The sequence below is a fragment of the Callithrix jacchus genome, chromosome 3 (assembly GCF_049354715.1).
Source record: "Callithrix jacchus isolate 240 chromosome 3, calJac240_pri, whole genome shotgun sequence".
Classification (NCBI taxonomy): Eukaryota; Metazoa; Chordata; class Mammalia; order Primates; family Cebidae; genus Callithrix; species Callithrix jacchus.
Window position 1 is genome coordinate 49,108,294 of NC_133504.1, and position 23,436 is coordinate 49,131,729.

At 43.1% G+C, this 23,436-nt stretch overlaps 1 protein-coding gene across 5 annotated transcripts in view; it reads right to left on the reverse strand.

The window, feature by feature from the left end:
- ARHGAP10 (Rho GTPase activating protein 10) overlaps nucleotides 1–21,738 on the reverse strand; it is a 345,584-nt gene extending 323,846 nt beyond the window's left edge. For all 5 annotated transcript variants that reach the window (XM_078366438.1, XM_054252873.2, XM_035294477.3 and 2 more), the window contains exon 1: nucleotides 21,340–21,738. Coding sequence is in view for 4 of the 5 variants with exons in the window: in XM_054252873.2 (XP_054108848.2) it covers nucleotides 21,340–21,493 (154 nt within the window). In the remaining variant the exon portion in view is untranslated. The remainder of the gene's footprint in view (nucleotides 1–21,339) is intronic.
- Between the last annotated feature and the right edge of the window lie 1,698 nt (nucleotides 21,739–23,436).

Genomic DNA, 23,436 nt, shown 5'->3' on the forward strand with positions numbered 1-23,436 from the left:
GCCCCCCGCTGTGTTCTTTTTGCTTAGAATTGATTTGGCTATGCAGGCTCTCTTTTGGTTCCATATGAAGTTCATGGTAGTTTTTTCCAGTTCTGTGAAGAAAGTCAATGGTAGCTTGATGGGGATAGCGTTGATTCTGTAAATTACTTTGGGCAGTATAGCCATTTTCACGATGTTAATTCTTCCTAACCATGAACATGGAATGTTTCTCCCTCTGTTTGTGTCCTCTCTGATTTTGTTGAGCAGTGGCTTGTAGTTCTCCTTGAAGAGGTCCCTTACGTTCCTTGTGAGTTGTATTCCAAGGTATTTTATTCTTTTTGTAGCAATTGTGAATGGCAGTTCATTCTTGATTTGGCTTTCTTTAAGTCTGTTATTGGTGTAGACGAATGCTTGTGATTTTTGCACATTGATTTTATATCCTGAGACTTTGCTGAAGTTGCTTATCAGTTTCAGGAGTTTTTGGACTGAGGCGAGGGGGTCTTCTAGATATACTATCATGTCGTCTGCAATTAGAGACAATTTGGCTTCCACCTTTCCTATTTGAATACCCTTTATTTCTTTTTCTTGCCTGATTGCTCTGGCTAGAACTTCCAGTACTATATTGAATAGGAGTGGTGAGAGAGGGCATCCTTGTCTAGTGCCGGATTTCAAAGGGAATGCTTCCAGTTTTTGCCCATTCAGTATGATATTGGCTGTTGGTTTGTCATAAATAGCTTTTATTACTTTGAGATACGTTCCATCGATACCGAGTTTATTGAGGGTTTTTAGCATGAAGGGCTGTTGTACTTTGTCAAATGCCTTCTCTGCGTCAATTGAGATAATCATGTGGTTTTTGTTTTCGGTTCTGTTTATGTGGTGAATTACGTTAATAGACTTGCGTATGTTGAACCAGCCTTGCATCCCCGGGAAGAATCCTACTTGATCGTGATGAATAAGTTTTTTGATTTGCTGTTGCAATCAGCTTGCCAATATTTTATTGAAGATTTTTGCATCTATGTTCATCATGGATATTGGCCTGAAGTTTTCCTTTCTCGTTGGGTCTCTGCCGGGTTTTGGTATCAGGATGATGTTGGTCTCATAAAATAATTTGGGAAGGATTCCTTCTTTTTGGATTATTTGGAATAGTTTCAGAAGAATGGTACCAGCTCCTCTGTGTGTGTGTCTGGTAGAATTCGGCTGTGAACCCGTCTGGACCTGGGCTTTTTTTGTGTGGTAAGCTCTTAATTGCTGCCTCAACTTCTGACCTTGTTATTGGTCTATTCATAGTTTCAGCTTCCTCCTGGTTTAGGCTTGGGAGGACACAGGAGTGTCCCAAATTTCTTCCAGGTTTACTAGTTTATGTGCATAGAGTTGTTTGTAATATTCTCTGATGATGGTTTGAATTTCTGTGGAGTCTGTGGTGATTTCCCCTTTATCATTTTTTATTGCATCTATTTGGTTGTTCTTTTATTTTTAATCAATCTGGCTAGTGGTCTGTCTATTTTGTTGATCTTTTCAAAAAACCAGCTCTTGGATTTATTGATTTTTTTGAAGGGTTTTTCGTGTCTCAATCTCCTTCATTATTACTTTTTAAAGTCTGCTTTGTTTAAAAGCAAACAGTAGCCTGTTTTTTAATTTTTAGAATGCAAATAGTATAGACACTATTCCAGATTATATGAAAATGACTTCCTTTCCTGTAACTTTTAATAGCTTAAAGGAAATTTCTATCACTTGATGGAAAATATTTAAACTCTTGAAAATAAGCTTTGCAGACATACAACCCTATAGCTTTATGCAAGATAATACTCCAAATCAGGTCTGTGAAATACTGTAACAATGACAATAATACATATTCTTCTAGAAAACCAAAGGCTTCAGATAGTATATAACTCTCTGAAGTTATTGTAAAACGGCATTTATTACGAGATTAACTACAGAAGAGGACTGCTGTGAGAAACACTAACTCATGTGAAAACACTTAGAACAGTCTCTGAAACACAGTAAGTGCTCAAAAAACAGCACGCAAAAAAAAAAAAAAACACCAGGGGCAGGCTGGGTGAGGTGCCTCACACCTGTAATCCTAGCACTTTGGGAGGCCTAGGCAAGCGTATCATCTGAAGTCAGGAGTTCAAGACCAGCCTGACCAACATGGTGAAACCCCATCTCTACGAAGAATACAAAAATTAGCCGGGCATAATGGCAGGTGCCTGTAATCCCAACTACTCGGGAGGCTGAGACAGGAGAATCGCTTGAACCTGGGAGGTGGAGATTGCAGTGAGCCAAGATCACACCACTGCATTCCAGCGGGGGGAAAAAAAATGGTGCAGTGGCTCACACTTGTAATCCCAACACTTTGAGGGGGCCAAAGTGGGTGGGTGGATCACTTGAGGCCAGGAGTTCAAGACCTGCCTGCCCAACATGGTGAAACCCCATCTCTACTAAAAATGCAAAAAATTAGCCAGGCATGGTAGTGCACGCCTGTAATCCCACCTACTCAGGAGGCTCAGACAGGAGAATTGCTTGAACCCAGGAGGCGGAGGTTGCAGTGAGCCAAGATTGCACCACTGCACTCCAGCCTGGGCAACAGAGCAAGATTTTGTCTTAAAAAAAAAAAAAAACTATTATCTATTCCTACTATAACCACCACCATTATTATCATTAGTTCCAATAAACTTGTTTTAATACATCTCAGATCATGTTTAACAATAGCTAAACTTACAGATTATCAGACCAATTCAAATCTAACATCTCTAATCTAATAATAGTAATCTACTCATCATTTTGTTTTTTGTTTTGAGGCAGTGTCTTGCTCTGTCACCCAGATCAGAGTGCAGTGGTGCAATCTTGGCTCACCGCAACCTCCACCTCCTGGGTTCAAGAGATTTTCCTGCCTCAGCCTCCCAAGTAGATGGGACTATAGGCATACACCATCACACCTGGCTATTTTTTGTATTTTTTAGTAGAGACGAGGTTCCACCATGTTTGCCAGGCTGGTTTCAAACTCCTAAGCTCAGGTGATCAGCCCACCTCAGCCTCCCAAAGCTCACTGTTGTTTTAAATTAAAGATATTTTATATGTACCTCCATTTAAGCAAACCCAACATATTAAAAATTGGATACTAATGCACACAAAACAAGTAGGTTGGGTGACTATTCCCTTTAAGGAAATCACCAATCCCTCTAAAATAAGAAATATAATTTAGTTATATCTAAACTACAATTAGATTATGCACACGCAAACACAATGTACACACACAAAGCTGAGTATGTATTAACTCCATTCCATCCTTTCTTCCTAATATACACTCTGACTTTCGGTATGCATTCATTAAACTGACGTCACAGTCAGGAAGAAATTAAACACCTCCCTTCATTCTAGGTGAGCCTCCAACACCTTCCAAGGGTCAAATGCTCCCTGATGCATTCACTTCCACCATGGTACCAACTGCCTCTCCTTTCCATTTTGTTCTCACTGCATACAATAAACTGAAGAACTGTGTTGACCCAAGACTACACATTCAGCTTTAAAGCTTTTACAATAAAAACTTTAAGGTCAAAAAATACAAAGGTCTTTACAAAGTTGCCTCCCTGTTTTCTGGACAAAGAAGCACTTTTTAAAACTTTGTTCTATGCTTGTCAAGATAAATCAGTCCTGCCACACTCAGGTAAACACTGCCAAAAGGCACTCAACCATCTTATAGCCAACAAAACACTGCTGGCTGTGGTTAAGTGATACATCCTGTTTCTAGATACATGACTGTTCATCAACAGGGTAATTTGCATAGCCATTCAAGCCTTGTAGACAATCTCAATTAAGCCACGACAGTCAATTCTAAAAGATTTCTGGGTTTATATAAAAAATATTTAATCAGACCATCTCAGTTCTCTTACTGCAATGAGAAGAAAATAGTGTAAATAGCTACCTACGTTCAAATTCTTACTTTGGATTTAATTCTTACTTTGGATTTCATCCTACATACACAATAAACTGGAAAGATGGAAAATACTTCCAGAGACTATCATACAATTTCAGAAGAAAATGATGTAGGCAACTTTTCTAGATGCTTATAGGATTTCTCAATTGATTTCAAATTTAAAATTAAATCAACATACAAAATTAGAAAACATATACACTCTAATTTCCATTCAAAAAATGTTTCCTTTGTTTAAAGGGAAAACGAATGTAAAATATTCAATCCACTCTGCTAGATGAATTATACTCAAAAAAATTAGTTTTTCTTAATAATGCTTTCTTTCTCTAAAAATAACTAGGAGCACTATCAGCATCAGAAATTTAAATTAAGCCAGTACACTGCTATTTAACTTTTTAAATATTTTCTTGGCCTATAACAAGCTAAGGTGTTATAAATATTAAGTATTTTAACCTAAGTTTAGAGGTTCATATTGTAAGGCATAGACACCTTATGGTACCAACAATCTTGACCTTGTAACCAGGCAAGCTACAGGGACCACAGTCTTCACTTCCACCCTCTCGCTAATTTTGTCTCTGTCACCCCTTCTATTATGGTTAAAATTAATCAATCAAGCAACGGAAAAAAATAGAAGGCATACTCATTTTGACTCACTATCTTCAGATAGTCCTCATTTGTTTTGCCACATGCAGTCCCTAAGCCCAGATCAAAACAGGTCTAATCCAGGGGATTTCAAAAGTAAAAGTTCTCTTATATATATGACATAAGCTTTTTTTCTTTAAGACACAGGGTGTCACTATGTTGCCCAGGCTGGAGTGCAGCGGCATGATCATGGCTCACTGTAGCATCGATCTCCTGGGCTCAGGCAATCCTCCCACCTCAGCCTCCCAAGTTGCTAGGACTAGAGGTGTGTGCCACCACGCCCCCAACCCTGTTTTTACAAACAGGGTCTCACTATGTTGCCCAGGCTAGTCTCAAACTCCTAACCTTAAGCAATCCTCCTGCCTCAGCCTCCCAAATTACTGGGATTACAGGTTTAAGCCACACAGCCCAGCCTATGTACCGCTCTTTGCATGTTTAATGTACATAACTTGATGTGTTTGGAGATAAGTATACATCTGTGAAACCATCAAACTGACATCACTAGCAACAACATCACATGCGAAAGTTTCCTCCCACCCGCTCCTGTATCTTTTTGCTTTTGTTTTGTTTTCCTTTTGTGGAAAGAGTACTTAGTATGAGATCTACTCTCTTAGGAAAATTTTAAGTATACAATATTGTTAATTGTATCCTCTATATTACACAGATCTCCAGATCTTACTTATTTTGCACAACTAAAACTTTGTACAGGACATTAGCTTTTTTCCCCAGTTCCTATACCCTTTGTTGTGAGCTGTGGCATTCTGCCCAAGCAATCACTTGCTGCCCACTTCTTCACCCCAGTGGTAAGGCACATGATTTGGGCTGGCCAAAGTACACCATCCACCACAGCTCGGCGACTGGTCTATGCTGGGCAAGTGACCCAGGACTGATAGGGCTTTGTGTACAGCAACTGAAGGTCCAGGTATACTTGTAGCAATTCCAGTTCATGGCTATTGTCTTAGCATAACTGTGCTTCTCGAGTATCTGGGTTTAGATGACATGGTCTCCCTATCTCTAAGGCAGAGTTTCTCAACCTCAGCACCATGACCATTTCGGGCTGGATCATTCTTTGTTGTAAGGGAGCTGTCCTATGCATTGTAGGATGTTTGGCAGCATCACTGGCCTCTGCCCGTGAGAAACCATGGCATCGCCCTAAAGTAACAACCACAAATTTCTCTGGGTAGTCAAAATCACCCATTTGAGAACCACTTGTCTAGGGTAAAAGAGTCAGTATTCTCTGGAACTCTCAGTGCAGTAAGAAAGGGTCAGCTTTAAACTACGGTCATCATGGAAAGTGCCAACCCAAGACAGAAGCCAACTAAGGGAAACGCTACAGATGCAGACAGAACTGACAACACTGTCTGAACCTCTGGATTCAGGGGTACCTAAATCAAGGCCCAGTCTTTAGTCTCCGCCCATAAGCCAAATTTCCCTTTTTTGCTTCAGCAAGGTTTTAGTCAAATTTCTGTCACTGGCAGCTGAAAGAAAGGAAGGAGGATCCATTGTATTTTTATAATAATAATCTGAAAAAGGGGAAAAAAAAGGTTCAGATTAATTTCTAAACCCTATCCTTTCCACAAAAACAAGACACCAACTCTAGCTCTAGAAACACATGCAAAGAACTTCTCCACCAAAGTCCTCCCTCTGAAGCATCTGAAGGTCTCCACACTCCACATCCCTGAAGGAAAGACAAGGGCTAACTGCATACTACCCACTGATGGGTATTTTTGTAAGCATTTATTTCTTCTAGGCATTGTTTCTTAAACTAGGTTGAACCTAAGTAGTTAGCTAGAAAAGAGCAAGAGAAGATATTTTTAAACCATAGATAATTGTTCCACTTTTAACTCTTACAAGCTCTATTCCTCCTCTTCTCCTGGACAAAGAGGCAGACACTTGAAAATCCTAAGAGCTTCCCAGATGCTGCCAGAGGCATTTTCTTCTTTACAGAGATCCAAAGAGAATCAGCATGATTCCGGTGAGATAAAAGAGAAACCAGTTTTCATGTAATACTTTGGAAAAAAAAAAAAAAGGATTAAGGACCATTTGGGTCTTTTAAGTGCAACAGAACAAAGCATGAAATGAAGCCTAAAACAGGGGCATGTCTTGGTGTCTTGAGGGTTGTTTACCCAAACATTTAACTCCTTTTTCTCCCCTTCAGCCCATTACCTCTTCTCAGCTTAACACCATCCCACTCAGTTCAAACAATGAAGAAAACCACTCTTACAAGTCATATATTATTAGTATCTATCAACCAGAAAAAGAAAAGTGGCAGGGGAGAGATTAAAATAGAATTACTGAATCTTGTCCTCCAACTCAGAGAAACTAATTTCATCAGCTGACAGTTTCTTCGACGTCCTGCCACAAATATACAAATTTGAATCTGTAGACATCATTTCCATCACCTCTGTCATCACACAGGTGAGAGGTAAGTCCCCCCTTCACCTGCCCCTTCTTCAAGTAGAATCTGAATCCCACCTTCTATATTAAGAAGCACTCTGCCAGACACAGTGGCTCATGCCTGAAATCCCAGCATTTTGGGAGGCTGAAGTGAGCGGATCACCTGAGGTCAGGAAGTCAGGAGTTTGACATCAGCCTGGCCAACATGGTGAAACCCTGTCTCTATTAAAGATACAAAAATTAGCTGGGTGTGGTGGCAGGCGCCTGTAATCTCAGCTACTCAGGAGGCTGAGGGAAGACAGTCACTAGAACCCGGGAGGTGGACTGCAGTGAGCCAAGATCACACCACTGCACTTCAGCCTGGACAAAGAGCAAAACACTGTTGTTGATGTTGTTGTTGTTGTTGTTGTTTTAAAAAAGCAGCAGCAGCAGCAGCAGCAGCAGCAGCACTTTGTGCTCTGAGATGGACCCTGAATCTTTAATCTCCTCCTCTCTCCCACTGACCACATGATTTGGGTCTGTAGCTATACCACCCTGAACACATTCAACCCTGTCTGATCTCAGAAGCTAAGCAGGGTCAACCCTGGTCAGGCCTGGTTACGAGACCCTGCTTAGCTTCTGAGATCAGACAGGGTTGAATGTGTTGAAGTATTTGGATGGCAGACCAAATAATTTAGGAGAGCTATCCGTTCCCAGGTTCACTGACTTGCCTTGCACTCCCTTCTCAGCCCTTTGCAAGCAGGCTCCCAGTTCTGGTTGGCCACCTAAACTACTCTCACAGTATTACCAAGGACAGTGTGTGGCCCATGCAATGTCACCTGGACTCAGCCTACTTACCTCTCTGGGACATGGCCTGTCCACTCCCTCCTGCTTTCTGAACACTCTTTCTCCTTGGCTTCTGAGACCCTCTCCTGGTTTTCCATCACGCTCTCTCAATAGCTACTGCTTCTGGGATCTCAAGTTCTTTCACCCACCCCTTCAAAGATGGAGTTCCTCCGGATTTGCCCTGACCCGCCCTGCCTTCTCCCTCTACATTCTCTCTCTAGGCAGCCTTGGGATTCAGCTGCATCTCCAGAATCTTTATCCCCAACTGTATTCCCCATTCCTGAGATACACACTCATTAAAGAAACATACTACTGAACATGTCTCCTATCAGGAAATACCTCAGCCTCCACATCCAAAACGAAAAACTGATCCTCTCTCCTACAAAAGCTGCTGCTATGGCTGGACCTCAGTGAACTGCACTCACCGGCCCACAACAAAACCCAAGGCATCAGGGCAGCCCCACACCCAAACACCCCCTACAGCCTGCAGCTAAGACCTGACTCCTCTTCTGCCACCAAAGTCTCTGGCCTAGCTGATTGACCCCCCCAACCTCAGTCCTGCGGTCCTGGATTCATTTGCACAACCGCAGCCTGGGAAAGCTTTCTACAATGGAAGTCAAATCATGCTACTCTGCTGCTCAAAACTTTTCAATTACTTCCCACTGTCCTTAGAGTGAAGCCCTCAACCAGCTTTCCAAGGCCCTTCCCCACCCTGCCCTCACCCCCTCGGGAGCACCATTCTTCCCCTCAGTGCAGATTCCCGGGCCCACCTGAGCTCCATTTTTCCATCCACAGGACATGCTCTCTCTGGCCTCTCAGATGAATTTTCCCTGCACCTGGAGAATACTACTTCTTGCCCACTCTCAGCAGGGAAAGCTCCAATCCCTCCTTTTGGTCTCAGCCTAGAAGTTTTACTTTCTTAAAGCCTTCTTGAAACCCCCCAACTAGGTAGTCCTGTTAACTATGGTTAACATGAATGTAATTGCTTTTTAAATGATTTGCTGTTTCCTGCATTAGAACTCGAACTTCTACACAAATATACAAGTTTCTTCTCGCTGTTAAACCTCTAGCTACTAGCCCACCATAGCTGGTGTTCAATGACAAGATGACACCACATCACCACTGTTATAAATAAGGTTACTCTAGTGATGACTGTGAATAGATTTTTAATTTTTTTCTCTACACCTAGAAAACAGAGAAAGTTCACATGGTTCAGACAATTTTCTAAGTACTTTAAAAATAATTTAAGCCTAGCAACATTTTAAACATTTAACTTTTTTTTTTTTTTGAGATGGAGTTTTGCTCTGTCACCAGGCTGGAGTGGAATGGCATGATCTTGGTTCACTGCAACCTCCAAATCCCTGGCTCAAGTGATTCTCCTACCTCAACTCCCAAGTAGCAGTGATTACAAGCACATGCCACCACACCTCGCTAATTTTTGTATTTTTAGTAGAGATGGGGATTCACCCTATTGTCCAGGATGGTCTCAATCTCCTGACCTCATTATCCGCCTGCCTCAGCCTCCCAAAGTGCTGGGATTACAGCCATGAGCCACGGCACTTGGCCCATTTTAAACATTTAACTATTATCCACATTTTACAGAGGAGGAAACGAGGCACAAAGAAGTTAAACAACTTGCCCAAGGTCACACAGTAAGTAAACCTGATTTCTAAGACCTATTTTAATTTCTTTGCCATCCTGCCTTTGACTGGCATTTCACAAAATAAAAAAACAAAACTATCTGTCAGCATGGCAGAGAATCTGCCTAATTCTCAAACAAATGTAATGGCATGTCAAGGACACACTATTCCCTTGTACTTCTGGCTTTGTCCCCAAAACTTTAAAGCAAAGGTTTTCAGTAATACATTAGATTTCAACACACTATTATGGATGGTTTCTCCTACTCATAAATGAGAGAATGCTATAGTCAGCTCTGTCCTTCAAAATATGGCAGATTGGAAGAAAAAAGAACATGTGCCAAGCACGGTGGCTCACACCTGTAATCCAAGCACTTTGGGAGGCCAAGGTAGGCGATCACCTGAGGTCAGGAGTTTGAGATCAGCCTGGCCAACAAGGTGAAACCCCGTCTCTACTAAAAATACAAAAAATAAGCCAGGTGTGGAGGCACGCACCTGTAATCCCAGCTGCTCAGGAGGCTGAGCCAAGAGAATCACTTGAACCTGGGAGGCGGAGGTTACAGTGAGCCAAGATTGTGCCACTGCACTCCAGCCTGGGCTATAGGAGCAAGGTTCCATCTTAAAAAAAAAAAAAAAGAAGAAGAAGAGGCCAGGCGTGGTAGCTCATGCCTGTAATCCAAACACTTTGGAGGCCAAGGTGGGCAGATCACCTGGGGTCGGGAGTTCATGACCAGACTGACCAACATGGTCAAACCCCGTCTTTTTAAAAAAAAGAAGAAGAAGAGATGTGTTCACAGACTATTTCTACCATACTATGGGTAACGCCACAACCATGCTCAAGTTCAACTGAAGGAAGTTGAGATCGTTATTTTAATAGTAATAAAAACAATAGGCACCTACCATAGTCAGGCAGAGTCCTAAGGTCTTTTAATATGTAATATGAGGACTAAATACCACCGCCCAGTGAGGCAGAGTTCTTACTAGGGCCATTTTACTAATAAAGAAAAATGTAGGCACTGAAGGCTGAAGTAACCTGCCCAAAGTCACACAGCTAACAAACGGTGAAGCCAACTTTACAGTCAGAGAAGAAAGCACTCATTTTTAGAGACCATTCAACATCCTGTATTCAGACGTGAGATGACATTGCTGTGCCAAACTGAATTCCCCTCCAGCCACACACCTCACCATGACTTGCCACCTGAGAGTAATACTGATGGTAGAAGGTGCCTGTGGGTGAACAAGTCAACAAGTCCAGAGAAATCACATTCACCACTGAAATATTAAGTGGCACTAGATTAACATCTTCCTGAGGAAACACAGGGAGGAAATTCTAGTTGGACCAGGGAGTCAGGCCTAGCAATGGCAGCAACCTGGGATGTGATTCCAATCCATCTCAGAGATGACAGAGACGCCTGCCTTTACAATGTAAAGCATCTGGAGTTTTTCTCTCTCTCTGTGTGTGTGTGTGTGTGTGTGTGTGGAACTATTATCAACACCTTCTCAATACGAAAGCATCCCCCTGGCAATTACATTCCTGTGTTAGGATAAGTAAAGAAAGCAGGCCTGCCAGTGTTAGAATGGAAAGCATCTGGTGTTTTTCTGTGTGTGTGTGTGTGTGTGTGTGTGTGTGTGTGTGTGTGTGTATGTATGTAAAGAGAACAATATCAAGGTCTTCTCAATACAAAAGCATCCCCCTGGCAATATGTTCCTGTGTTGGGATAACTAAGGGAAGCAGGCCTGCCAGTGTTTGCTTTGGGGCTTACCACAAGATACCATCCAGTTCCTGCCTGAAAATCATGTTCACCTGCCCCAACTAGCTTGACAGTTACCAAAATTCTTCACGTGCGTTGTGTTTATACTAACATCATTTTTCTTTCTAGTCAGAAGTCTAATTTCAATGAAGCAAAAAGGCTTTTAAAGATTTTTTGTTTCTGACTCAAACATGAACTGGCTTACTCTGATTATCCATGCTAGGCTGGTAACAAAATATCAAAAAGAAAATGGGTTAAATGTCTTTAAGATTCATGGAATCATTAATTACTGACTGTTTTGAAAGCTAGTATCCTAAATTTATAAAACTAATTTCAATAAGGCTTTCATAATGTTCTCTAAATATATTATCATCCAAAAAATACATAGGTAGAAGGTACATCATAGAATATCAATTAACAAAATCTTTTAAATGTCACTTGTAGGAAAAAGAGGTTGAACTTAATGAAATAAAGCTACATATATCCAATTGGATGAATCTCACAAAATATTCAGGGAGAAAAAATGTAGGATGAAACCATTATATAAAGTCTAAACACATGCAAACACATTAAATATTGTTTATGGATGTGCACAACTGTATCAAAATGCCTAGGAATAATTAACACCAGATCTGAGATAGTTCCTACCCCTTGGGGAGAAGAATGGGTATAAAAGACCCTTTCACAAGCTGAGGGGCAATGAATGTTTATTGTGAGACTCCGTATCTTTTTATATTTCTAAAGTATCTCAAACTTTTTAAGGAAGAACAAGCCTAATATTAAAAGAGTAAGTTAAAAGTTACTCTACTAAAGGGTAGGAAAAGAGGAAGGTGGAGATTGAGAGACACAGAGGGTTTGTGTCTGGTAATGAATTCTAAATCAACCCAATCTTGGAAGGTCTATACTGTACTCACAATACAAATTAGCAATAAGTTTAAATTATAATAATGACACCAGAGGGCCTTAAAATTTGATAAATTTTAAATCATAGTCATTATAATGAGCTAAGAATAATATTCTAGGTAGATCATCAAATATACACACACTCTAGATAACCAAAATTGATCACCACTTCCCCAGCAGAAGACCATGGTTACACACCTTCACACACAGACAGCTCATTATTGTGATTAAGGATTTTGGAGTTAGAGAAACCGAGGTTTACATTCCAGCTCCACCAATGACAAATTGTGATTTAGACAAGCTATTAATCTCTCTGTGTTCAGGTTCCTAATCTATGAAATACAGTAAATAATGCAACTAACTAATTCTTCATTTAACATAATGCTTATACTGAATTTAGCATGAAGTAAAAACAGTACATGCTTAATAAAGCTATTAAAATTATTTAAAGTATATGCATTTTCAATAACATAAAACATATTTATCAAGTAATTCATAATTGCCTAAAACATAATTTCATTAAAAGTAGCCTAGTAAGGTCAGGTGTGGTGGCTCACACCTGTAATCCCACGACTCTGGGAGGCCGAGGCAGGTGGATCACCTGAGGTCAGGCATTCAAGACCAGCCTGACCAACATGGTGAAACCCATCTCTACTAAAAATTACAAAAAAGTAGCCAGCTGTGGTGGTGGGCGCCTGTAATCTCAGCTACTTGGGAGGCTGAGGCAGGAGAATCACTTGAACCTGGGAGGTGAAGGCTACAGTGAGCTGAGATTGCACCACTGCACTCCAGCCTGGGCAACAAGAGTGAAACTCCATCTCAAAAAAAAAAGATAATATTATATATATATAGTGATAAACAGCTACTGAAGTCACAGAATTCAAAACAGCTCTTTGGGAATTTGTCCAGGGGACTTTGAGGATTCTGCTGTAGAGAACAGGATTATCTAACAGCTCTTAGGAAAATCCCTCTTAGGGATGTCTCTGGCTGTTTTTTCACTGTGAATTTACCATAGCAAAGCAAGCTGTTAATTTTGAGTTCACGTCCTCAAAAAGTATCTCTGTAATTTGAAGCATCTGAAGGTTGCAGTCATGTACCAAGTTGTCATGTCAATACCCTAAGCTCTCTCTCTCTCATCAGTCCCTTGGAGGAGAGGCCTGCTGCTGACTGCTTGAACCTCAACTGTAGATTGCTTACTAGATTTGCAATGACCTTAGCAACACATTCTACTTCATCCTCAAATCTTTGTGAATCAAAAACAAATTCTAGAAAATATTTTCCCAAGATACCACTGAGCTCTGATCTGCCAATATATTTTCAAGATTTTCCAGCATCCTAAACTACAACTAAAATTTGGAAGCCTTTCCAGGGATTGACAATTTTGTCTCTCTTTTGGTCACTGGTAATAGTGCTTTGGAGAATATACTGTTAGGGATAATATACACTAAAAGGTTAGATAACTGGTCTAGGGTGCAGAGCAGCTATTGTGAGGCAAGAACAGGGCCTTAATATTAAAACATATACCTGTAATTCAGATATGTCATCCTAATTGTTAACCTTTGAGCAACTTATACTAAATGCTTTACAAGTACTAACAAATCCTTTAGTAACCCAATAAAGTAGGTAGTATTATAATCTCTATTTTATTGATCAGAACAGAGATACAGAAAGGCTAAGCAGCTTGAGCAAGGATCCCCTATTAGTAGGTGGCTGAGCTTGGGTATGGACCCAGGCAGGCTAGTACACCTCAGCTTATGCTCTTAATCTTCCATATTATATTCCATCAGCTGTTTTAAAGATTAAACACAAAAATGCCCCCATCTTCCTTATTAAAGGTCTACAATGTACCCTAGTCCCTTAAAAAAAAAAAAAAGCACAGCAAAAATGAGCTAGTCAAAGGAACCCCAGCAAATGGGAGAACAGAGACAGGTGACACGTCAAAAAAGACAATGAGGACATGAGATTACTGACTGGCTAATAAAAATCTGTTCTTCTAAATAAATATGGCTCTGCTGCTGGCCTGGTGGCAGGCTCTAAATAGGAACAACTCTAAGTGGAGTCAAAGACCACCTGCAGTGAGAGTAAAGTTTTTCAAGGCTGTCTGGGTCCCCACCCTAGCTCACATCTGACTGTAATTATTTACACAGCCACTCTGCATTCACACTGGGGACCAGCTCACTAGAATAAAACCCCAAGTGACAGTTTGACTTAACCCAGGTGATGCCCCAAATTGTATGGGGTCTATGATAGTTTCTTTCGGGCAAAGAATGCACATGAATATTCCTTTCCATTAGGGAAAAAATTATATTGCAATTTTAAAACTTTTTGAAATAGCATTTTATTATCTATAGCTCTCTATATCCCACTTGATGGGTGCATAATCACAAAATTTACAATTATAGGGCCGGGTGCAGTGGCTCACACCTGTAATCCCAGCACTTTGGGAGGCCGAGGTAGGCGGTCACCTGAGGTTCGAAGTTCAAGACCAGCCTGACTAGTATGGTAGAAACCCTGTCTCTTAAAAAAAAAAAAAAAAAAAAAAAAATTAGGGCATTAAGGCCAGGCACAGTGGCTGACACCTGTAACCCCAGCATTTTGAGAGGCCGAGGGGGACGAACCACATGAGGCCAGAAGTTCAAGAACAACCATGGTGAAACCCTGTCTCTACAAAAACAAAACAAAACAAAAATTAGCTGGGTATGGTGACTCGTGCCTGTAATCCCAGCTACTCGGGAGGCTGAAGCACAAGAATCACCTGAACCCGGGAGATGGAGGTTGCAGTGAGCTAAGATTGCACCACTGCATTCCAGTCTGGGCAACAGAGGGAGACTCCATCTCAAAAACAAACAAAAAAACAAACCACACACAAAAACAAAACCCTAGGGCATTAAGTAGCAGAAAACCCAACTCAAAACTGTCTTATGTCATTTAACAAGACATTCAAAGCATAGCAAAACCCATGGGTCCCCCAACAGCATCAAGAACCCAAATTCAGTTAGCACACTATGCCACTTACTCTGAGACCAAAGATAGTGGGTAGCAGTTCCATTCCAGGAATCACAAGAGAATACAGAGAAGTAGAAAACCACATTTTTTTTTGAGTCTCCTATGACAAAAGGAAACCTCTCCCTGAAGTATCCAGACTTTCTGTCATGTTTCATTGGCCAGAACTGGGATACAACCTCATTCTTTTAATAATTACTAACCCAGAGGATGGGTGTATCATAACAGAGTAAAGAGTGTAGCTTCCCAACCCTGACTGCTTCTTTTCAGCAGTTCCCCCAGGTGATTCTACTGAGCAGCTAGGACTGAGAACCAGAGTTAAATTAATGAGAATTACCCCAAATTGCCTTCGCCTGTGATTTTATTGAGCAGCTAGGATTGAGAACCACTGAGTTAGATTAATCAAAATTACCCTGAATTGCTTTCCCCTGAGTCATTTGAAAAGGATGCAGATACTTGAACAAAATCTGGATCGTCAGACGGAAAAAGGAATGTAGGCTGAACCGGCAATCGTATCTACACAACCATTTTACATGTGTGTTTCAAAACACCTTCACGCCATTTTATTCATTCCTCAACGCTTTCTGTATCAGTACCATTTTACAAAAAAGGAAACCGAGGCTCAAGTTTACAAAACAGGAAAATTATTTTTAGTTTTCCAAATCTCTGTAGGTTTAATGTAACGGCAACTGAAAAAATTTCCCCAAAAGTCTTTCTCTGAAACAGTAAACATAAAGACAGCAAAAGGGAACTTTTACGTTTTTCCTAAGAGAAACAAAGCAAAAACCACCAAAATGCTGAGGCTTAAAAGAATTCCCAAAACCGCCAGGCAGTGGCTCACACCTGTAATCCCAGCAATTTGGGAGCCCAAGGCGGGTGGATCACCTGAGGTCAGGAGTTCGAGACTAGCCTGACCAACATAGAGAAACCCCATCTCTACTAAAAATACAAAAAAATCAGCCAGGCGTGGTGGTGCATACCTGTAATCCCAGCTACTCAGGAGGCTGAGGCAGAAGAATCGCTTGAACCCGGGAGGCGGAGGTTGCAGTGAGCCAAGATCACGCCATTGCACTCCTGCCTGGGCAACAAGAGTGAAAATCCGTCTCCAAAGGAAAAAAAAAAAGTGCCAAAACCAAGTTTGGAAGACATAAATTCTTGTCCTGGCTCTGCCACTAACAAGGTCCTTCACATCCTTTTCCATGCCTATTCAGTAAGAGCGGACTCACTAATGAGGGCCCCTTCAGCTTCAGAAACACAGAGCTAGACAATTTTAGTTTACTACAGAGCATTTTATATAACTGTAATAGTGCTTAGTAACTGTAAGGACTATTTGTTTTAAAAAATATTTCCCCACAGAACAAGATATGTTTTCTCAAGACTGCCTTGTGTAAAATATATGAGAAAAGCATATATGGCTTATTGCTTTTTCTGGTAACTGTGCTATCTATCCATATGAATCATAAGCAACTGAAACTACATAGACATCACAAAGTCTTACAAAAGTTTAAACTGCATTGAAAGAGGACACTGGTTATTCTAAGAAAGGAAACTAGTTTAAAAAGAAAACTAAAAAAGCCATTTGAACAAAGAATTCATTTTGAATTGAGTGAATTATCTCCAAATCTACCACTTAAATCAATGGCTCTTCTCTCCGGAGTTCCTCCCCACCCCCAGTGCTATCTCCAAATTCACCCTACACACAAATGAGCAATACCGTCTCTAAACCATCTCTTTTCTATTAAGTCAGGCTTCTGCTGAAAAGCCTTCAGTAACTCCACAATATAAACTCCACATTCCCAACCTTGCTTTTATGGCCCTCCAGATTCTAAAACTGACCTTTCCATTCACCCCAGCCTACTACTCTAAAAAACGACCATTCCAGCCAAACTAATCTCTTCACTCTTCCTCAAATACTGCAAATGTTCTAGTCTCTTGTTTCCAATATGATAAGGTTCTACTCCTTACTTAAAACATCAGTGAGTTCCAAACTTCCAACAAACCTTCTCCACTCTAACATACAAACCCTCATTCCTGGAAAAGTTAGAATATTTACTTTTCACCAAATTTTTAACCTTGTAACATGTATGTGTGTATATCCTTTGTTTCTTCAAGAATTTAGCACAGTGCAGGAAAGAGTTCAAAAATATTCCTTAGATTTAAATAAATTCAACTACAGGACAATAAACTCAAAGGCAAGGGTCTCTACCCTATTGTAAGTCTTTGTATCTAATTCCAATATTAAACAAATTGTAGGTGCTAGGCTGGGCACAGTGGCTCACGCCTGTAATCCCAAAACTTTCAGAGCCCGAGGTGGGTGGATCACCTGAGGTCGGGAGTTACCAGCCTGCCCAAAATGGCAAAACCCCGTCTCTACTTAAAACAAAAAACAAAAAAAATTAGCCGGGCGTGGTGGCAGGTGCCTGTAATCCCAGCTACTCCGGAGGCTGAGGCAGGAAAATCGCTTGAACCCGGGAGGTGGAGGTTGCAGTGAGCTGAGATCGTGCCACTGCACTCCGGCCTGGGGTACAAGAGCGAAACCCAGTCTCATTAAAAAAAAAAAAAAATTGTAGGTGCTAAATATTTGTTGATTGCTATCTAACTGAACTCATCAGTAAGCCTTCAGGTCCCATAAGGCCTCAAAACTCTGTAAATATTTGTGGAAGATTTCAAAGCGTCAAGACATCAAAATTATATATTGAAATCTTCCAAGAATGAAATGCATGCAGGAGACACCAAGCAGGGCAATTAAAAATGGAAATCACTTAGGCCAGGGGTGGTGGCTCACGCCTGTAATCCAAGCACTCTGGAGGCCAAGGCCGGCAGATCACCTGAGGTTGGGAGTTCAAGACCAGCCTGACCAACATGGTGAAATCCCATGTTTTAAAAAAATAATAAATAAATAAATAATGGAAATCACTTACACAATTCTCGGAATGCTCAAAAGCCATTTTTGTAAAGTAAAATGTAAAATATCTGGAAACACAAACAATCTGACCTAGTGGGTTTTCTTCTTTCTGTAGATCCTCCACCTAATGCCATTCCTTGACTCTCTGATGTTATACAAAAGCTCAACTGGTAGGTGAACCATTTACCTAGACTGCAATTTCAAACAACCTCATCAAGCCGTTTTCAAATGCTGCAGAACCTTATTAGTTCCCCTAAGAAGTAGGGAGGAAAAGCTGGATGCAAAAGAGTTACAAGACCTGCTCAATTTTCCTACAGCCAGGCCCTATGCAGTGAAGAAGAATTAAACTCAGGTCCCCTGTCTTAGTCCAGGGCTTAGTCTTTTTTTTTTTTCTTTAGATGCAGTCTCTGTCGACAGGCTGGAGTGCAGTGGTGCGATCTCGGTTCACTGCAACCTCCACCTCCTGGGTTCAAGCGATTCTCCTGCATCAGCCTCCCAAGTAGCTGAGATTACTGGCACGTACCACCATGCCCAGCTAATTTTTGGACTTTTTCTTTTTTTAGTAGAGACGGAGTTCACCATTACAGGCGTGAGTCACCCGCTGCGCCCGGCCGACTCTATCTTAGTACACGTACTAAGTACACCTAGTCAACTTTTGATTTTTTATTATTTATTTATTTACTTATTTGGAGACAGAGTCCCACTCTGTCGCCCAGGCTGGAATACACTGGCACCATCTCTGCTCAGTGCAACCTCCGCCTCCCGGATTCAAGCGATTCTCCTGCCGCAGCCTCCCTTGTAGCTGGGACTACAGGCGCCCACCACCACACCCAGCTAATTTTTGTATTTTTAGTAGACGTGGTTTCACCATGTTGGCCAGGATGGTCTCCAGCTCCTGACCTCGTGATCCACCCACCTAGGCCTCCCAAAGTGCTGGGATTACAGGCTCTTAGTCTTTGACAAGAACTAGAAGTAAACTTTATGAACCAAATGGGAAAAGGCATGTGAGCTACAGCTGTGTTCCTGTCACCTTCTGGGAAATAATTTAAACATAAATTCTTAACGAACATAATGAGAAAAAAAAAAGACACTTCACTATTACTCTAAAAGCGTGATTACAAATTATGTTTCCTATACTGAAGGACAAGAATCAAAAGGAGTAAGATACCAACTCACAAATTCAAGAAAGTCTACAGTCTGGACTGGGGGTGGTGGCTCACACCTGTAATCTTAGCACATTGGGAGGCCAAGGTGGGTGGATCACGAGGTCAAGAGTTCAAGACCAGCCTGGCCACGATGGTGAAACCTTGTCTCTACTAAAACTACAAAAAAATTAGCTGGGCGTGGTGGTAGGCAAGTGTAATCCCAGCTATTTGGGAGGCTGAGGCAGAGAACTGCTTGAACCTGGGAGGCGTAGGTTGCAGTGAGCCGAGATCCTGCCATTGCACTCCAGCCTGGGCATTAGAGCTAGACTCCATCTCAAAAAAAAAAAAAAAAAAAGTCTACAGTCTGAAGGAAGGCTGACATCTGGTCCCCCAGATGCACTGGCTGCTGTTGGAACCTAAGGTATGCGTTCTGATAGCAGGAAAGCTAATATGCTGTCACAGAAATAGCTTTCTACCAGTGGCCAAACTGCCTTTGCCCTCGGCCTCTCTCCACGTATCTCTAGCTCCAAACGGAGCTACTACAGCCAATAAAAGACAAGGTAAATTCCCGGCCCAGTGACTCTAGCTAACACCAATTGCTCATTCTCATGTTCACTCTGCACCCCCGCCTCCAACTCCTCCTTTTTATGCTCACTCCTCCATATGTATATCGCCCTCCTACTTCCCACCCAACACACATACCAGATGCCAAGGGCCTGGAGAACCCTCAACCAAATAAGCCCACTTGTAACATGTCCTAGAGTCCCATTTCTGATTCAAGCAACAGAGACTCCAAAACAAAACAAAACAAAACAAAAACCCCTAAGTGAGTCCCAATCCTGATTTTGCAACACCAAAGAGGTAAGAAAACCAAAAGGAACCTTGGAGATCATCCAGAGTTGAGTGACTTGCTTTCAAAATTACAGGGATGGCTCAATAAATACTTCCCATAGAAATGTACTTCAACTCATTCATTAAATGCATATTTACTGTGCCAGGCACCATGCTGGGTGACCGAGACAGTGTGTTCAATATGTTTTATTCGTCCTTAATGAAAAATGGAGCGGGGACGGTGGGGGGTGGAGGTGGGGACGCAGTCTGGAGAACAGTGAGATGGGGGATTTTCCCCAGAGGCGGTATCTACAAACAAATGCACAAGGAACGAATACTCAAGGCTGAGAATTAATGAATTGAGAATCTAGGTGAGTGATAAAGGCCCTAAGAACGCAGCTCCCCAAGGCTGGATACTGCCCAAGTCCCTGTCTGCTGTATGGGCAGGTCTTTTAAAGAGGGAAAGGGGCCATTCACAGCCATCCTCCGAAGGGGTTGTGGGTCCAAGGGACGGTCAGGCTGCCCAGCTCCTCACTGTAGCTAATTCCACCCCATTTTCCAGCAGTATCACTAACTCAGTATTTCTGCAGGAATGTTGGCCCTCTCTCTCCTAGAAAGAGTATTCTCAACTACACTAAAATACACTTAACTGTTGTATATCTCCGGTTTTCTTCCGAGTTTTTCAAAAGACAGAGAAGTTCAGGGGAGGAAAGCATCAAGCCTAACCGGGGTGGAATCCCTGTTTGCAAGCGGTGCCCGCCGGGACTAAAGGGCAGGCTGTCTTCTCACTCTTCCAAACCCAATCTTTGAACCCTCCTCAGCACCGGAGGGGAGGAATGTGCGGAAGCAGCATAAAGCCAGGTGGACTTTCAGGTTTAGCACGTGAAGGGCCTAGAACAAGACTGTAGGGGAAAATCAGACAATGAAAGGGAAAACGTGAAGCTTAAGGGGACTCCGGAAAAATTCAACATCCCCACAGGATTTCAAACAATCCCCAGGAAAGTTCTTTTGAGAGATCACAAGACAAAACTAGGCAAACAGATGCCTCTGTTTTAAAAGAGATTGTGAGCAGCTTGAGGCAGCAATGAAACCCGACTCCGGGCCAGGAGAGCATAGGGTCGGTCCACCGGAGCGCGCAGGCAGCGAGGGGTGCTCGGCAGGGGCCAAGCGGGGCCCGCTGGCAGCTCGTTCCGCCGCCGCAGAGCCGCCGGGAATGGGGACTCGCCTCGCTGCCTGGGGGAGGAATGACCCCAGGGACCCGCCCCCCCGGGTTCAGAGAGAGCCGGGCAGGTCCAGAACGAATTCCCCGGACTGGAGACCCCCAGTCTCCCGCCGGGAGAGGCTCCTCCCCGCCTCGCCGCAGCCTGTCCGCGCCGGCGACCCCGCTTACTTTTGGTCGCAGCGATGAGGTTCTTCCCGTCCTTGATGAGCTCTTTGATGAACTTGTTGGTCCTCTCGAGTTCCGCTTCGTGAGCGCGGATTCTCTCCCGGAACCACGGGCTGTCGAGGTAGCAGTCGCTGAACTCCAGGGGCTGCAGCCCCATGACTGCAGCGGTTCCGGCGCGGTGCGCTCGCCGCGCGCTACTGCCAGAGCCCGGCTCCGAGGCCGCTGCCAGGTGCGGCGCCGCGCGTTCGGGGAGCCCGCAGGAGCTAGCAGGCCCGGGCGCGCGACGAGCGAGGTGCGGACATGTCCCACAGAGCCCAGTCCTGCGGCGCGGAGGAGCGGCCGCCGAAGCGGAGACCAGCGCGAGCCGCGGCGCCCCAATCCCGGCAGCCCCCGCCAAGCCCTGAGCGCCCGCGGCCCCGCCCCGCCCGGCCCCCGCGCGGCAGACACTCCCCGAGGCGCCGCCCGGCCCGGCCCGCGTTCTCGTTCGCCCCCTTCTCTTTCCTCCGCCTTCCTTCTTCCTCCCTTCCTTTCCCTTCCCCGGACTGCTCTTCCCCACGCGCAGCTGCCCCTCCTCTTCCTTGCGAGGCGTCCTCGGGCTAGAATCTCGCCCCGCGGCTCGCGCGGGCCCGCCCCTTCGCTTGGGCTCCCGGGGCCGGGGTGACTCACAGTCGGCTCCCCGCTGCATGGAATCCGACCCGGACGGAGAAGGAGCGTCTTAATTGCAGTCCTCAGTCCCCGCAGGCGAGCGACCTAACTCAGAGGCGGCTGCCTTGCAGGAGATGATTGACTCATTCATGTCATTTGTTCTGGGACGCCCCGCAACCCCCGAGCTGGAAACGAAGTCGCACAAGGGGATCTTTCCGTATCCCTGTTCCTTTCCCCATTTAAAGTGAGATGCGTGGTAAACCTCCGCTTGAGATGGAAGCCTTACAAAGGCAAGAGCGTTTTCTGGGTAGCCCAGCAGCTCTTATTACACTCCTGCGTATCCACACTAAATGACTTAGGTGAAGGGAGAGGGTGGCTAAACCACAGAAAAGTTGTTTCTGTTGTGTTCAGCAGATTAAATTTGCTTGGGTAGCTAGAGATGATCTTTATTATTCTAAAAATAACCACCGGAAAACATGCCAGGTAACGTGTGGTTTTCACTGCGTGGGGGTCACGATCACTGAGAATTTATGCCAGTGCCCTCAAAAAGCCTATTTTGTGTGTTCTGTAACAACTCCAGTGTGTCCCAAAAAAAGGTAAGGCATTTGAAAGTGTTGAAATGTATACCTAAGGCCACACGCGGTTGCTCACACCTGTAATCCCAACACTTTGGGAGACCGAGACGGGTGGATCACCTGAGGTCAGGAGTTCGAGACCAGCCTGGCTAACATGGTAAAACCCCCTCTCTACTAAAAATACAAAAATTAGTCTGGTGCGGTGGCACGTGCCTGTAATCCCAGCTGAGGCAGGAGAATCGCTGGAACCCAGGAGGTGGAGGTTGCAGTGAGCCAAGATCGTGCCACTGCACTCCAGCCTGGGCTACAGGGCAAAACAATGTCTCCAAAAATAAAAATAAAAGGATTCCTTAAAAAAAAAAAAAAAAAAACTAATAATTCATTAGAGTAACTTTTCATAATAGCAACTTATTAGGCAATTATTATGTGCCGGGCACCCACTAGGAACTCCATCTACAAACTCACAGTATAGACTTACATAATGTGATGGTAATATTAACAAGAAACTTCAAAGTAATTCCTCAAGACGTTCAGACTCTGAGCTGGGTAATTAAGAATCTGTTTAGACAGCATATTGTTAGGAGGGTAACCCTCCGGAACAAGTTAAATAAGCCTCCTACTCAATAAGCCGTTTTGTTATTATTACTCTAATGTCCATCCCACAGAGACTTCAAAGTGTTTACAAATAACTTTTAGGCGGTGAAATCTTCAGTTCCTACTAAAACCAGCAAGAGACTGGAGTCTGCAGAAAAGAGAATAAAAAAGGCAAATAAAGGGGAATAAAGACAAAGAAAAGAAGGAGTGTAAACAAAAGTGAGGGCCTTGAAAAACAGCCACTTACCACACTCAATCCTCTGGACAGAAACCCAAACCTTTTCTC